Raw genomic sequence first — 16,509 nt, forward strand, 5'->3', positions numbered from 1 at the left:
TTGCTCATTATATTCGACATTTAAATACAAGTGGATTGAATTTCAGTACAGTTTATGATTGCAATATTAGTTCAGAAAAATGCATATAAACTTAAAAAATAATAGAGGTGCTAGGAAAAAAGTTGCACTGAAAACTCTAAAAAAATTCAGCTAGAGTTAAACTAGGAAAACCTTTGACTAGTGGGGCAAGGACGGGGGAAGTTCATATTTATAAAATAGTTTTCACTGTTCTTGTTCAGTTGTTTCAGTTATGTCTGGCTCTTTATGACTCCATCTGGAATTTTCACTAAAGTGGCTTGCCATTTCCTTTTCCAATTGATTTTACAGATGAGGTAACTGAGGTAAAACAAAGTTAAGTAACTTGCTCAAGGTCATGCAGTTAGTGTCTAAATCTGGATTTGAACTCAAATTCTCCTGTTACCAGCCTATTCAAAGCACCACCTCATTGCTCTGCTTTTCAGTGAGAAATGTTTTTTGTTACTTTTGACAACCACATTGTGAAAGAGTTAATAGTTGATATTTCTTTAGAGCTTGAAGGTTTGCAAAATGCTTTACATACATGATCTCATTGATTCTCATCAATATAGCCCTGTGAGGTAAATAAAAATAAAATTATATCAGCTTTACAGATGATAAAACTGGGGCTCAGAAAGATTAAGTTACTTGCTTACAGTAACAGCTGCTTATAAAGCTACAGGATCTGGTCATGAACTAAAGTCCCCTGACCTTGGGCTTCATTCATTCTGTCATAATGGTTAAATAAAATCTCTTATCTAAATGAGGGATTCTTTACCTGGGGTTTGATAACTATATTTTTTTTAATTAAAGATTTTATTTATTTGGAGTTTTCTGATTTTTCCCCTAATCTTACTTCCCTCCCCCCACCCCCACCCCAGAAGGCAATTTATCAGTCTTTACATTGTTTCCATGGTATACATTGATCCAAATTGAGTGTGATGAGAAATCATATCCTTAAGGAAGAAACATAAAGTACAAGAGATAACAAGATCAGACAATAAGATATCAGTTTTTTTTTTCTCTAAATTTAAAGTAATAGTCCTTGGTCTTTGTTCAAACTTCACAGTTGTTTCTCTGGATAAAGATGGTAATCTCCACTGCAGAGAGCCCCAAATTGTCCCTGATTGTTGCACTGATGGAATGAGCGACTTCATCAAGGTTGATCATCGCTCCCATGTTGCTGTTAGGGTGTATAGCGTTTTTCTGGTTCTGCTCATCTCACTCAGCTTGATAACTGTATTTTAACATAATTGATTTCCTTTGTATTCTTATGTATTTTATTTTATGCATTTAAAAACATTATTCTGAGGAGTCCAAGGTTCCACCAGTGCAACAGGCTAAAAACAAGGAATCTTGAGCTAAGTGATATTAATAGAATATATTTGAAAAGAATCTTACACAACAATAGTAAACTCAGTGTTTGAAAAGAAAAATCTCTATTAAATTAGAACAAACAAAAATCTAAACCATTATGTTAGAGCATAGATCTAATGATGAAGAGTCAAGAGTGCTAACTTAGTTTCTTTTTTAAAAAAAATTTATTTTTCCATTTATGTGTAAAAATAATTTTCAACATTAAGTTTTGTAAAGTTTTCTCTCTCCTACTCTTCCCTCATTTTGCCCTAAGGAAGTAATATGATAGTTATACATGCACAATTAAACACATTTCTATATTAGACATGTGTGAAAGAAGAATCAAAACAAAAGAGAAATAATACAAGAAGAAAAACAACCAAATTTTAAAAAGTGAAAATAGCATACTTTGATCTACATTTCAGATCTCCATAATTGTTTCTTTGGATTTGAATGGCATTTTCCATCTCAAATCTTTTAAAATTGTTTCTGATCACTATGCTGATGACAAAAACTGTGTCTATCTTAGTTGATCATCATACAATGTTGCTATTACTGTGTATGATGTTTTCATGGTTCTGCTCACTTCACTCAGCATCAGTTCATACAAGTCTTTCTATGTTTTTCTGAAATCTGCCTGCTGATGATTTCCTACAGAACAATAGTACTTCATTACATTCATATACTATAACTTGTTCAGTCATTTCCCAATTGATGGGTATTCTATTAATTTCCAATTCTTTGCCACAATGAAAGAGCTGCTATGAATATTTTTTGCATGTGGTTCTTTTTATGAACTCTTTGAGATACAGACCTATTAGTGGTATTACTGGATCAAAGGGTATGCACATTTGTATTGCCCTTTGTGTATAGTTCTAAATTGTTCTCTAGAATGGTTGGATCAGTTCATAACTCTCCCAAAAGTGCATTAGTGTACCAACTTTCCTACATCCCTTCCACCTTTAATCATTTCCCTTTTCTATCAAATTAGTCAATCTGACAGGTGTGAGGTGGTATCTCAGAGTTGTTTTAATTTGCATTTCTCTCATCAATAATGACTTAGAGCTTTTTTTCTATGACAATAGCTTTAATTCTTTTTTTTATTCAGGTTTTTTGTTGTTGTTTTTTTTTTTGGCAAGGCAATGGAGTTAAGTGGCTTGCCCAAGGCCACATAGCTAGGTAATTTTTAAGTGTCTGAGGCCGGATTTATACTCAGGTGCTCCTGACTCCAGGGCCAGAGTTCCATCCACTCACCTAGCTGCCCCCAATAGCTTTAATTCTTCATCTGAAAACTGCTTGTCCATATCCTTCGACCATTTATCAATTTGGGAAGTAGACTTAGTTTCACATCCTGTCTCTTTTATGTACTATCTGATATGGCCTTGGAAACTTTTCCAAATCTGTTTCCTCCACTACAAAATGAACAGGATGGAAAAGATGACTTTTAAGATTCCCTTCCAATCTATAATTCTTTGATCCTATCAGTGAGATAGTTAGTTTTTTGCTCTTTAAATGGCCCTCATTTCTAGTCTATGATCGCAAAATAAATCTGTATTGGTCACAAGAAAAAAAAATACTGACTGAATTGGCACAAATCTATCAATCCTGAAAACTAAACTAAAAGGTACATGTTTTTCTGATGGATAATTTTCACATATTAAGAACAGCATATGTAGAATTCACAATCAAAAAAAGGTATGAACTTACAAGCTCTGTCAAGTGTCTGAGATGCCCAATTTCTTCAGGAAGAGAGACCAATTTATTGTTACTGGCAATTAAGACTTTCAGTGGGAGATTACACATATGTATTGGCAATGTTGAAAGCTGATTCCGACTAAATAGAAAAGAAAAAGAGGAAGTAGTCAGAAAAGACCACTGAAGGAAAAATACTTCACATTCAGACTTCAACAGTACATAAATGCATAGTTTCCATAAGTGCAGTAATATTTAATATACATGCATTATCAGTTAAATGGCTTAAAGAGTTTTAATTTCTTTTCATACTCTCATCTTCAACATCTTTACTGCTTCTATACCTCTTCACTACAAATATTACCAAATTTTGAATAAAATCAATCAAATTCAAAATGAAAAGTTTTTTTAAAATTTCAAATCAATTAAATTTCTAAAAGAAATCAATTAAGAAGAGAAATTGCCCTCTTTCTAATGACTCAGATTCACAGCCTTAGAGTGATTCTCATATCTGATCACATTCCAAGTATAATCTGAACTCTTTTTCATCTACACTTTTTATCTCTATTCTCAATCTTATTCAGGCTCTGCTTATAATAAATGAATGCTGAGTGAATTCATTCAACTCTTACCTGGACCACTGTAATAGCATCCAAAATGGTCTCCAAATAACTGCCAAAATAATCTTCCTAAAGCAAAGGTCTGATGTCATTCCCTTGTTCAAGAATTTTCAATGTCTTGCTATTGCTTTCAAAATAAAATACAGGGGCAACTAGGTGGTGCAGTGGATAGAGCACTGGCCCTGCAGTCAGGAGGACCTGAGTTCAAGTCTGACCAGAGACACTTAATAATTACCTAGCTGTATGACCTTGGGAAAGTCACTTAACCCCATTCCCCTAAATTTTAAAAAATATTAAAAAAATAAAATAAAAAACCAAACTCTTCAGTTTAAAATACCCTTAAAAAAAATAATACTCTCAGCTAATCCTGGGTCCAATCTACCTTGCTAGCCACATAAGATACTCAATGTTCCAGTCACCAGAATTCATCATTCATCTCTCATTTCCATGCTTTTGGAATCCTCTTTTCCCTCTCAACTTGTTGCCTGGTATACCCTCAACCTTCACATGCATCTCTTCATATTCTTAGGGTTTAGATCAAGTGACACCTATTATGGGAAGCTTGGCCTAATCTTCCTGGTTATTACACTTTTCCTCTTCAAAATATTGTGCACATGTTACATGTTTTATTCCTTCTCTAGAATATAAACCCCCTGAGGGAAATAATTATCAATAACCATGATTTGGAGAGATCCAGAGTTTCCCTCTTTTTCTAAGGTAGCAATATTAAAAAAGTTCAGTCTCTTGAAGGCACTGCTGATAATGAGATTGGACTTTCTTGGTAGAATAGTCAATATGGTCTGCTCAGGCTTGAGTGAATTGGGAGGGTTACTTAAGGCTAGGGGTGGTCTAGGTATAGATAGTCTCACTGTTCAAGTATGACATGATGTTAACCTCAGGCTCTCATTGTGATATTCTTTCCCTTTTTAACTGTCAACCACTCAGGGTTGACTCCCACCTTCGGGAACATCTTTGAATGATATATAAACTGTGAGTCAATCACCATGACTGTATGTGGTGTAAGAGAAATGGCCAAATGACAGCCATTTTATTAGTAAAAATAAATATTAGTAAAATGATTATATTACCCATAAATTATGTCTATTGATCATTTTTAATCACACACCTTAAAGGCAAGACCTGTCATTTTTTTTGTCTTTATATTTCCAATGCCTGTTTCATGCAGAGGGACACTTAAAAGATATTTGATGAACTTTTTTCCCCTTAGTTACTATTGTTCCTTAATGTTGCCTGTGTCCTATGGTTTCCAATCAAGCAATAATTCTAACTACACTGCAACTGTAGAAAAAGTTTCATGCTATTTAATTCTTCCACTATTTCTAGAATTTTATATTTCAAATACTCCATAAGCACAAACAAAAAATTAAACAACTCATTTGTTTTTATGGCGAAAGCTTCCTTACAAACTACCATCACAAGATAAAGTCTGTTTCAAAATATTTTCAGTGCCAGTCTATGCCTTTCATCTCAGAAATTTTACCATTTTTTTTAAAGATCATTTCAGAAGTAACTTTTCTTTAGAAATCATGGAACTTAAAAAAGCAGATAAAATATCCCATATGAATAACACTGATGAAACCAAATCAGAAACTCATTTTGATTATCTTTCATGTTTACTTTTTATGAACATCTTTAGCTGGGATTACAAAAGTTCTATCTACTAATGACCAAGCAGTAGTTTTATAGGGAAGATTTTCAAAAGTTTTAAATATAGTGATTAAGAAAGTCTTCAGCTTTTCCTAAGTAACTACTGAATTCTTAGGATTCTTCAAAAGGAATTCACTCATACAGCTTTAACCACTAGTTCCCTTAATTTTTAAAAGCATTATCACAACCTAATCCCTTAATTAAAATGGTAGCCTATTCTTGCTTGTTTATGACTTCTTTCATCATGGCCAGCTATTACCCCGATTAACTCAATTGATTCAATCAATCACTCTTCCACCAAAAATATGTTGGGCTTTACAGGCCCAAATTACTCGAGCTGTTCTGGATTGACCAAAAATAGATCTCAGACTAAGCCCCCCACTTAGTCCCCATCTGGGCCCTGGCTGGTTCAAAGTGAAGCAAATAGCAATTGTTTCTATTTTGGTCAGAAACCTTGAGATGGTTCTTTGCTTCATTTCTTCCTTAGTTGCCATAATCACAGAATGGGTGATTCATTTACAGCAAATAAAATAATCCACATCCTTTAATAGGTTTGAAAATACCTCTATTGAATCAAATAATCAATGGTGGGAAAGTCCTTAATTATTTTAGAAAGAGTGAAAGTCACTAGATGAAATGATGCTACAATCAGAGTGCAATTAGGTTTACCTGAAAAGATGCAATCATTCCCTGTACGTCTTGAATAAAATAGCAAATCAATTTGGAATCTGGATTTAGACTTGGCAGGGCAGTCCTAATAGTAGAAACAGTTCTAGCAAAGACTAATGATTCTGTAGACAAGAATTTTCTTTCCTTCCTTCTGCTTAGATGTATTTGCAGGAGCAACTGTCAGGCTATATCTATATAGGAATTCCTTTCTATATTTACAAATATATCATTTGATCCTGACAAAAACTTGGGAGAATAGTACAATTTTACAAATAAACCCCCATTTTACAGATGAATAAAGTGAGGCAGACAAATCTTAAGTGACTTACCCCAGGGTTCCAGACAGTACCATCTTAGAGTCAAATTTAAATTCAGTTCTTTCTGACTACAGGTCCAGCAATCTATCTTTGTCACCTGTCCCTCAGGTTCCTGGCCTGTTTTCATCAGGGCCTGAGGTGCTAATCAAGGTCTGACTTGCTGGCACATGCTGCCTCCTACTTCTTCCTCAAAGTGTCAAGCTTTAGCTAGGCTGGGCTAAGCTTTGTGCCTTTGAATGGCAATTGGAAGGAATGAAAAGTCCGTTCTCTTACAGCAAGCTGTTTCCCCAGATGAAGACTGGAAGAACTGAACTATAAGTACCAGTGGTCTGGTGGGCACTGCATCTTCCAGAGCTGTTTTGTCTGGTGGGTATTGCATCATCCAGGGTTCTTGTGTCCTTCTGCCCTGGGATGGAATTTGGTTGGCATTTATTGCAGGTGGAGATGAGAAAAGTGGGACCTCTTTTCTTCAATGATTTCTTTTCTCAAAGCGGGTTATGAGGCCTTGTCTGGAAGCAGATCTGGTGGTTTGGGAGACACTACTATTCCCAGTGCTGTTGGGTTTGGCATCCTGGTGGTCTCCATCAAGGTTTGAGAGGAGATGGTAGTCATTTTTTTGTCCCTTATTCTTGAAAAAGACTATGACATTAGTGAAGTGATATCATGATTTGTACATGAAATGGATTTGATTGAGGGGACGCTGTGCCAAGTTACCAGTCTCACTTTCTTCTCCAGAGTCATCTGGATCCATTGGCCAGATATGAATCAGAACGAATGGAGATGGCCCTGGATGTGCAGCAATCAGGATTCAGTGACTTGTCCAAGGTCACATAGCTATTAAGTGTAAGCTGCCCAGATGGTAGTCAAGGTAGTGGTGGTAGTAGAATGATTCTCTTACTACCTCTTATCTCTCCCTCAGTGTGCCTTTGCTACTTCACCTAGGTTGGCTATCTGCCTCATGAGAGACAACTGGTACTTTCTCTGCATCTTATAGTCTAACACTGAGAGGTTATGTGACTTTACCAGAGTCACCCAGCATTTGTCAAAGACAGGATTTGAATCCAGAGTTCTATAACTCTGTGCTAAGCTCTTTATTCACATCATTATGCTGGCTAAGATACAGTACATCTTTATTAAGACAGAAATATTAAGAATATAAAGAAATTTGGAAGGACCTTTATGAAATAATGTAAAGTAAAAAAATAGACTCAGATATAGGGAACTCCAGGTGAGGAAATTCTTTTAGCCAATTCAGGTTGGCAAGTATTCTGGACTTACAGTCTTAGAGATTTGCTTAGAGCACTGAAAGGTTGATTTGCCTAAAGTCATGCAGCTAAGGATAAGCTACATGCAAGACATGAAACCAGGTTTTCTTGGTTTTAAGGATGATTCTCTAATCATTGTGTCAGGCTGTCTCTTTATTAAAGAAAATAAAAGAAATCTTTCATATTAAATAACTGTAAGAATAACTTCAGTTAAAATTCTAAGTCCAGAAGTTGAAAATTGGTTCATTTTAATTTTCTTCTCTATGACTGTTATGCCATCTTACATAACTTGTGCCCTTATTATCTAGCAAAATTTCTTGTGTATATTAATCTTCATATAGAAAGATAAATCAGAATCAAGTTACACATGTAGATGAGAGAGAGCCACAATCTCAGACATCTTTCTAGTTGATGAAATATATTTCAAAAAATAATTTGAGACCTAAGGTTACGGTGACCATTTCAAAGAACTAGACCATTTGATGTCAATTGTGAGGAGAGAAAAATGTAAAAATCTATGGCTTAGATACAATTTGGACAAAAAAGGGAAAAAACAAGAAAGATCAGAAAATACTGTTGGTAAAGATACAATGACATACTCACTGGTGATGTAAACTCAACATGCAATGTGCTATATGTAGTGTTAAGTAAAGACAGATTTACTTATTAAGATGATGAAAATCTGCGACAGAGATATTAAGTGATGCAATTTATAAAAAGTCCATTACTCTTACCTGATATTTAGAAACGTTAATGCTTGCAGATTCAAAATTGCTTCTGGGATATACCGAATACAATTTTGATACAAGTTGAGACTCTCAAGAGAAACAAAGTGGCATGCTTCTGCAGGAATTTCTGAGAGGCGATTTCTTGATAGATCTGAAGGGAAAAAAATATTTATCAGTATTTAAATCTAATCTCTCAAGTCCTCATTTAATTGAAATATTAATTATAAAACCAGGGCTTAATACATATTTTTTTAAAAAAAATCATTCACAGTGCTAAAGAAACAATGAAAGCATTAATAAATATTTGCTAAATTATAATGTATATAAATATAAATTATAAAAATGGTTTTAATTACGTTAACATAAGTAACTCCTTATGTTGCATTTTTTTTGTAACTACTGGTAAATTCACCAACATCAAACTTAACCATTACACATTTCTGAAAATGCTGTAGAGACGAGATGATGCAGTAGATTTTTGATGTTTTTGCACTTCCATTAGAAGGTAATGACATGGCAAGCACATGAATAGAATTTAAGCAAGGGGGTGCTCTGCTAAGATACCAGTTCTCATTTTCTCCTCCAGAGCCATCTAAGTCCAGATATGGATCAAGTATGAACAGACATGGCCTGGATAGGAGGCAATCGGGATTAAGTGACTTGCCCAAGGTCAAACAGCTACTAAGTGTCATGTGACTAAGATCATACTTGAACTCAAGTTCTCCTGACTCCAGGGACAATCCTCTAACCATAGAATGATAGACTTGGGAGTCAAGAATAGAGGAATTCAAATCCTGTCTCAGATACCTATTTAACTATGTGATCCTAAGTAAATCATTTAAATTCACCTTTGGTTTCCCATCTCTAAAATAGCATAATATGAAAAAGTGAGGAACAAATGAGATTAAGATATATAAAAAGGTTTTTGCAAACCTTTAAATGCTACAAAAATATACTTCATTGAAGTTTTGATTAGTCACTGCCAAAGTTATCATTCAATTTTAGAAAGCCCTTGGAAACCAGTTTTCCCTAGCCCACATGAAAAATGTCTCCAAACCATTAAGAAAATATTTAGACAAATGACCCTCTCCCCACCAATTTTTCCAGAGATTTTGACACTTATGGACTGCAAAGAATAGTGCAATTCACACCTATTCAATTTGGCTTTTTTAATTAACTTAATCAAAAAACATATTCACAAATTCAAGAGGAAAAAAGAGGATCATGTGTGAAATTATGAATTTCTATCATATACAGTTTTATTCAGTTAGACTAACTTAAGTCAGTACCTTGGTAGTGTAGGTTCAATATAGAGACAAAATAATATACTTGTAAGTCATTCAAAAGTTTAACAAAAGGAGATTTACTTAGCTATATAGCAAGGGAAATATATTCAGTGAGAGGATTCTTATTTGACTTAGCTAAATGAAGCCCTCCTATTTCTTAAGATGCCTGTGGTAGTCAGTCATTCATTCTCTAAGTCAGACAAGAATACCTCATGGTCATTTTATACTAACGCAACCAGAAAGTTTTATCAAAAACCATAGCCTTAGGGGGGGCGGAGCCAAGATGAATGTATAGAAAAATGATATTGATAATATTCATATGAACCTTCTCAGTTAATAGAGCAGGTAGAGGGAGCTTTTATAGTTGAAGCACAGGAGAAAGCTGAATTTGAAGATAAAATATGGAGTAAAAATGGAGTCAATAGAAAAAAAAGGAAATGAAATGGGAGAAAGAAAAAGGAGAGAGGGAATAGTCTAAGATATTTCACATAATAAGTTTTTTTATTACAATGAGCTACTGCAATGATATGGAAGGGGGGAGGCAAGGAGGAATGAGGGAACCTTTGCTCTCATCAGAGATAGCTAGGAGAGGAAACAGCAAATATACTCAATGGGGTATAGACATCTGGAGTAAGAAGGAGCGGGGAGCAGGGGGAAGGGGTGGGGATGTGAATAAAGGAGAAGAGGATGGACCATGGGGGGAGAGTGGTCAGATATAACACATTTTCTTTTTTACTTCTTGCAAGGGGCTGGGATTGGAAGGCCTGCCGAGGACCATAGGGCCAGGTGGATGCTGGGCCTAAGGGGGGTGGTATGGGGGCTCAGGGCTTCTTGGCCCCAGGACCAGGGATCTGTCTGCTGTGCCACTCAGCGACCCTAAAGCAGAGTCAGAGTGAAAGGAGAGAGAAAATATAGTACATGATAGTGGAGAAATAAGAAAGGAGGGAGTTGCGATCAGCAATGGCAACGTTGAAAAACTATGGAAGTAACTTTTGTGATGGACTTATCATAAAGAATGTGATCCACTCACGACAGAGTTGTTGGTGTTGGAACAAAGACTGAAGCATATTTTTTGTTATTATTATTTGGGGGAGGGTGCAGGGCAAGTGGGGCTGGGTGACCTGCCTGGGGCCACATAGCAGGGTGATCTTTGGGTGTCTGGGGCTGTATTTGGACCCAGGTGCTCCTGGCTCAAGGGCCAATGCTCTGTCTGCCACCCAGCCACCCCTACTATTATTACTATTTTATTTTATTTTGGGTCTTTTTTTTCTTATTATTGGTTTTTGCAGGGCAGTGGGGATCAGGTGGCTTGCATGTCACACGGCTGGGTGATTGTTGGGTGTATGGGGCCTGATATGGGCTCGGGTGCTCGTGGCTCCAGGGCTGCTGCTTCGTCCATTGCGCCACCTGGCCATACCTACAATTATTACTATTATTTTTTTAATTTTAATTTTTTTTCTCTCCCATTTACTTTTTTCACCCAAGCAAGTCTATCTATATTTGTGGGGGGAGGGGTATTTTGTTTACTTGTAAACAAGAATATTTTATTAATGTAAAAAAAATTTGTACAAAATGAGAATAAAAAATAAATTTTAAAAATTTAAAAAAAAACCATAGCCTTGAGAGAACTGAGACAATTAAAAGAAAAACTAGCCAAACTTGCATGGAATGGGGCAGCAAAATGAACTGGAGATGGAAATGGCAAAAACCATTCCACTATCTTTACCAAGAAAATCCCAAATGGGGTCATTAAGAGTAGGACACAACTGAAAAAGACTGAACAACAACAAAACTTGCATGAGGGTAGGGAATGGAGTTAGGATATTTCTACTATACCCTTTGATGATAAGTAAGGTCTTTAAGATCTTCTACAGTAGTATTGTCAAATTCAAACCAAAACACATCAAAGCCTGAGTTTGACACTTCTGTTCCAAGAACACTATCACTTAAATGACTTTTACTTAAAAAGATAGGCATTATGCCTGTACACATTAACCAGTTATTTTATGTACAATAAAGGCATGGGGGAAGGGAATCAAAAAAACGAGAAAACTATACTGAAGTAGTCAGGATGTTGAACCAAATCTTGGTGGTTTTTTGGGGGTTTTTTTTTATAGTTTTCAAGGCAATGGGGTTAAGTGGCTTGCCCAAGGCCACACGGCTAGGTAATTATTATGTGTCTGAGGAGGGAATTTGAACTCAGGTACTCCTGACTCCAAGGCCGGTGCTTTTATCCACTGCTCCACCTAGCTGCCCCTAGATCTTGGTTTTCTAATTGTGAATGTACTGTTTTCTTTGGGAGAACAGTTCTGGAGTAGAGTTGCAGGTTCTCTTTTTAAAAAAATACCTCTCTACTGCTGGAATATATCAATTTATCTATATCCTCCATTTTCAACTATGCAGATGTATCTGTTTGGAATTTGATCTGCCTCATTGACAAACCCTCATAATAGGCTTTCATTAGTTTACTAAGTGGTATGTGCTTCTTAATCTTAAATCACACCACCGAACCATCTTGCCCTGTCACCTTCAAATTAACATGATCACTGTTTTCAGTCTTGACGCCTTCCTTCAACTTTACATCAGTTATGGGGAGTCTGAAGATCTCCTCAGTCACCACTTCATAAAAAAGGCACCAGGATAGTCAGTTCCAAGGGAAGGGGGGAGAAGCAGCAGGAGGAAAAGGAGGAAGACAATGGTGGTGATGGTAAGGAGGAGGAAGAAATGACTTAGAAAGAGGAAGATCTGTCCTTCATTTTCTTATCTTTCTTTTTTTTTTTGCAAGGCAACAGAGTTAAGTACTTGCCCAAGGTCTCACAACTAGGTAATTCTTAAGTGTCTGAGGTCACATTTGAACTCAGGTCCTCCTGACTCCAGGGCCAGTAAACTTAACCACTGCACCACCTAGCTGACCCCTGTCCTTCATTTTCAAAAAAGATCACAACATCAGGGAGTTGGTGTCATGACAAGCACATGAATTGGATTTGAATGAGGGGTGCTCTCCTATGTCACCAGTCTCACTTTTTCTCCAAGCCATCTGGGTCCAGTGGTCAGATATGAATCAGGATGAGTGGAGATGACTCTGAATGCTAGGTAATCAGGGTGAAGTGACTTGCCCAAGAGCACAGCTAGTTAAGAATCAAGAGTCTGAAGCTGGTTCTGACTTCTTTCCTCCAGACTCCATGGCCAGTGCTCTATCCACAGTGCCACCTAGTGGCCCTTACCCATTTAGTATCGATTGGCTCACTTCCCTTCCTTAGGAGTTCCTTGAGAATGACAGGAAACCCCTTTGAGGTTTTTGTGGGACTTTAGAAGAAACTGGGTGGACATTTTTCACCTTTTCCTTTTTGTTAGAGAGTAAGCCACCTCCCAAGAATGCTAATCTTTGGTTCTCTAATTGCTCCTTGGAGAGAAGTTGTCCAGTGACCAATGGATGTCCTTTTAAGGAAGCAATGTGGAAGTATCAAATTGAGCAGAGGGTTACAATGGGTCTGCAATTGCCACTGTCTAAGCCAATATCTACTCCACAGGGTTCTCTGCCTACTCTATTGCTATTAGGGTTTGAAACATGTTATATTTCCATTAATGCAAAACATACTAAACTTTTTTAATTTCTGAAATTACTTTTAGAAATCCCTTCTTTCAAGGGGGCTTAGCCCTACCTGATCTAAAAATATATCATAAAGCTTCAGTCATCAAAACTGTTTGGTATTAGCTAAGAAATAGAGTGGTGGACCAGTGGAATAGACTGGGTGTAAAAGAAGGAAACGATTATAGTAATCTGCTGTTTGATAAACCCAAAGAGTCTGGCCATTGGGATAAAACTCCCTCTTTGATAAAAACTGCTGGCAAAATTGGAAGTTAGTATGGAAGAAACTTAGATTAGACCAACACCTAACACGCTTTACCAAGATAAGATCCAAATGGTTACAGGACTTAAGACATAAAAAACAATACTATAAGCAAATAAGAAGATGAAGGACTAGTTTACCTGTCAGATCCATGAAAAGGGGAGTAGCTTATGACTATGGAAGAGTTGGAGAACATCACCAAAAACCAACTGGATGATTTCGATTACATTAAATTAAAAAGCTTTTGCACAGATAAAACCACTGTAACCAAGATCAAAAGAAATGTAGTAAATTGGGAAACAATCTTTATAACTAATGATTCTAACAAAGGACTCATTTCTCAAATATACAGAGAACTGAGTCATATTTTTTAAAAAAGCCATTCCCCAATTGAGAAATGGTCAAAGGATATGCAAAGGTAATTTGCAGATAAGGAGATCAAAGCAATTCATAGCCATATGAAAAATTGCTCCAAACCATTAATTATTAGAGAAATGGCAAATTAAAGCTTCTCTGAGGTACCACCTCACACTTCTCAGACTGGCCAATATGACCAGAAAGGATAGTGATCATTGTTGGAAGGGTTGTGGGAAATCTGGGACACTATTACACTGTTGGTGGAGCTGTGAACTCATCCAACCTTTCTGGAGAGCTATTTGGAACTATGCCCAAAGGGCAACAAAAATGAGCATACCCTTTGACCCAGCAATATCACTACTGGGTCTATACCCTGAAGAGATGATGAAAAAGGATAAAAACATCACTTGTACAAAAATATTCACCCTGTTTGTGGTGGCAAAGAGGTGGAAATCAAGTAAATGTCCTTCAGTTGGGGAATGGCTTAGTAAACTGGTATATGCATGTCATGGAATACTATTGTTCTATTAGAAACCAGGAGGGATGGGAATTCAGGGAAGCCTGGAGGGATTTGCATGAACTGATACTAAGTGAAATGAGCAGAACCAGAAAAACACTGTACACCCTAACAGCAACATGGGAGTGATGTTCAACCTTGAAGGACTCGCTCATTCCATCAGTGAAACAATTGGGAGCAATTTTGGGCTGTCTGCAAAGGAGAGTGCCATCTGTATCCCGATAAAGAGCTGTGGAATTTGAACGAAGTTCAAGGACTATTCCCTTTAATTTAGAAAAAAAAAACAGATATCTTATTGTCTTATCTTGTTACCTCTTAGACTTCTTGTTTCTTCTTTAAGGATATGATTTCTCTCTCATCACATTCAATTTGGATCAATATACAACACATGGAAACAAAGTAAAGACTGACAGATAGCTTTCCTTGGCAGGGGAGGGAAGTAAGATTGGGGGGGAAATTGTAAAACTCAAGTAATATCTTTAATAAAAACAAATAAAAGAAGAAGCATAGGAAAGGGTTAGATTTTTTTTTGGCACAAATGGTAAAATAGATAATAATAGAGTCATGGACTTGTTTCTAGAGCAAAACAAATTGAGTACAATAACTGAACAACAATGACAAAGATTAATGATAATAAAAAAATAACATTTCTGTAGTGTTAAAAAATGCTTTCTTTTAAAAAAGTTTACCACAGAAAGCAGTTACAGCTAAAACATTTAACAAAAAGATGTTAGTTTGAAATATTAGATTTTTTAAACTAGGAAGAAATGATAAAATATGATAAAATATTGTCTGAGAATGCTAAATTTCATTTTATTCTTATATTAGAAAAAGTACTTAGATAATTGAAGCAATTCAAACAAGCAAAAAATTATTTTAGTGTTCTTATATTAACTACATTTACATAGAATATGGTCAAAAAATGAGATGACCAGTTTGACCAAAAAATGACATCAATAGAATGAATGGGAAGAAAGAAATCAAGTTAATTTTAAAATGCTGGAAGTCAGAGTAAATGTAGTCAAAAGATTAAAATAATCATGGCACATTTTTAAAATGAAAAGGCATATTGTCTACTCTGTTTTCTGCAAATATTGATATATTTATTATACCAGTACAACTAAATCAACTTTAAAGCACAGATAAATACAATTTATATCTCAAGGAAAAAACTGGTAGTAAAATAAATATCCTTACAAGATTCTTCTCTGTAATTTTTGTTTTCCATAAAACTTTTTTGGAAATTAATTTCAAGATAACTAGTTATTTTAATAGATGATCTTTCAAATCTTAAAAATAAGATTTCTAATTAGAGGGTTGGTTTTTTTACCAGATTAAGCTGCATTTTGACAGTAGTCAGTTTCATGTCAATGAAATACTTCCTTGTTTTAAAGGAATTTTGTGGAAAAACAAATGAATGAATAATTACACAAAATTTTAAAAAGTATAATAGTAACAAAGAAACTATAGCAAAAAAGAAAAAATATACACTATAACCAGGTTGGATTTATAACAGGAATGGAGAGTAAGTTCAATATTAAAAATGATAAATATAATAAATTGGAATAAGAACAAAAAAAAATTCCCCATCACCCATTGGGCTATATCAATAAATTTAAACTTTTTTTCCTTTAAAAATACAGAATTTCTGTTAAAAATAATAATAAATATAAAACAGGTAGACTTTTCAATAATGAGTAGTATCTATTTAATGATGAGGCTTATACTTTCTTCCTGAACAAGATCATGACATCAGGGAGGTGTTGCTATGACATGCACATGAAATGGATTTGAGTGAGGAATGCTGTGCTAAGTCACCAGCTTCACTATCTCCTCCAGAGCTATCTGGATCCAGTGGCCAGGTATGAATCAATGAATGAAGATGGTTCAGGATGCAAGGCAATTTGGGTTAAGTGACTTGCCCTGAGGGTAGCTAAGTAGTACAGTGGATATTGACTGGTCTTGGAGTCAGGATAAGAGTTTGAATCCAGCCTCGGACACTTACCCACTTAGTTGCTGTGTGACCCTGGGTAAATCAATTAACCCTGATTGCCTCACATCCAGGGCCATCTTTAGAAGTCTTGATTCCTATCTGGCCACTGGACTCAGATGGCTCTGGATTATAAAGTGAGGTTGGTAATTTAGCACAGCACCCTTTCTCAGATGTC

At 35.8% G+C, this 16,509-nt stretch overlaps 1 protein-coding gene across 6 annotated transcripts in view; it reads right to left on the minus strand.

Annotated features, from left to right (window-relative positions):
• LRCH3 (leucine rich repeats and calponin homology domain containing 3) overlaps positions 1 to 16,509 on the minus strand; it is a 150,085-nt gene that overhangs the window by 83,979 nt on the left and 49,597 nt on the right. For all 6 annotated transcript variants that reach the window (XM_074214729.1, XM_074214731.1, XM_074214727.1 and 3 more), the window contains exons 2-3: positions 8,337 to 8,481; positions 3,079 to 3,205 (exon numbers count right to left, since the gene is read on the minus strand). In XM_074214729.1, coding sequence (XP_074070830.1) covers positions 3,079 to 3,205; positions 8,337 to 8,481 — 272 coding nt within the window. The remainder of the gene's footprint in view (positions 1 to 3,078; positions 3,206 to 8,336; positions 8,482 to 16,509) is intronic.

This window comes from Macrotis lagotis, chromosome 1, assembly GCF_037893015.1.
Source record: "Macrotis lagotis isolate mMagLag1 chromosome 1, bilby.v1.9.chrom.fasta, whole genome shotgun sequence".
Classification (NCBI taxonomy): domain Eukaryota; kingdom Metazoa; phylum Chordata; class Mammalia; order Peramelemorphia; family Peramelidae; genus Macrotis; species Macrotis lagotis.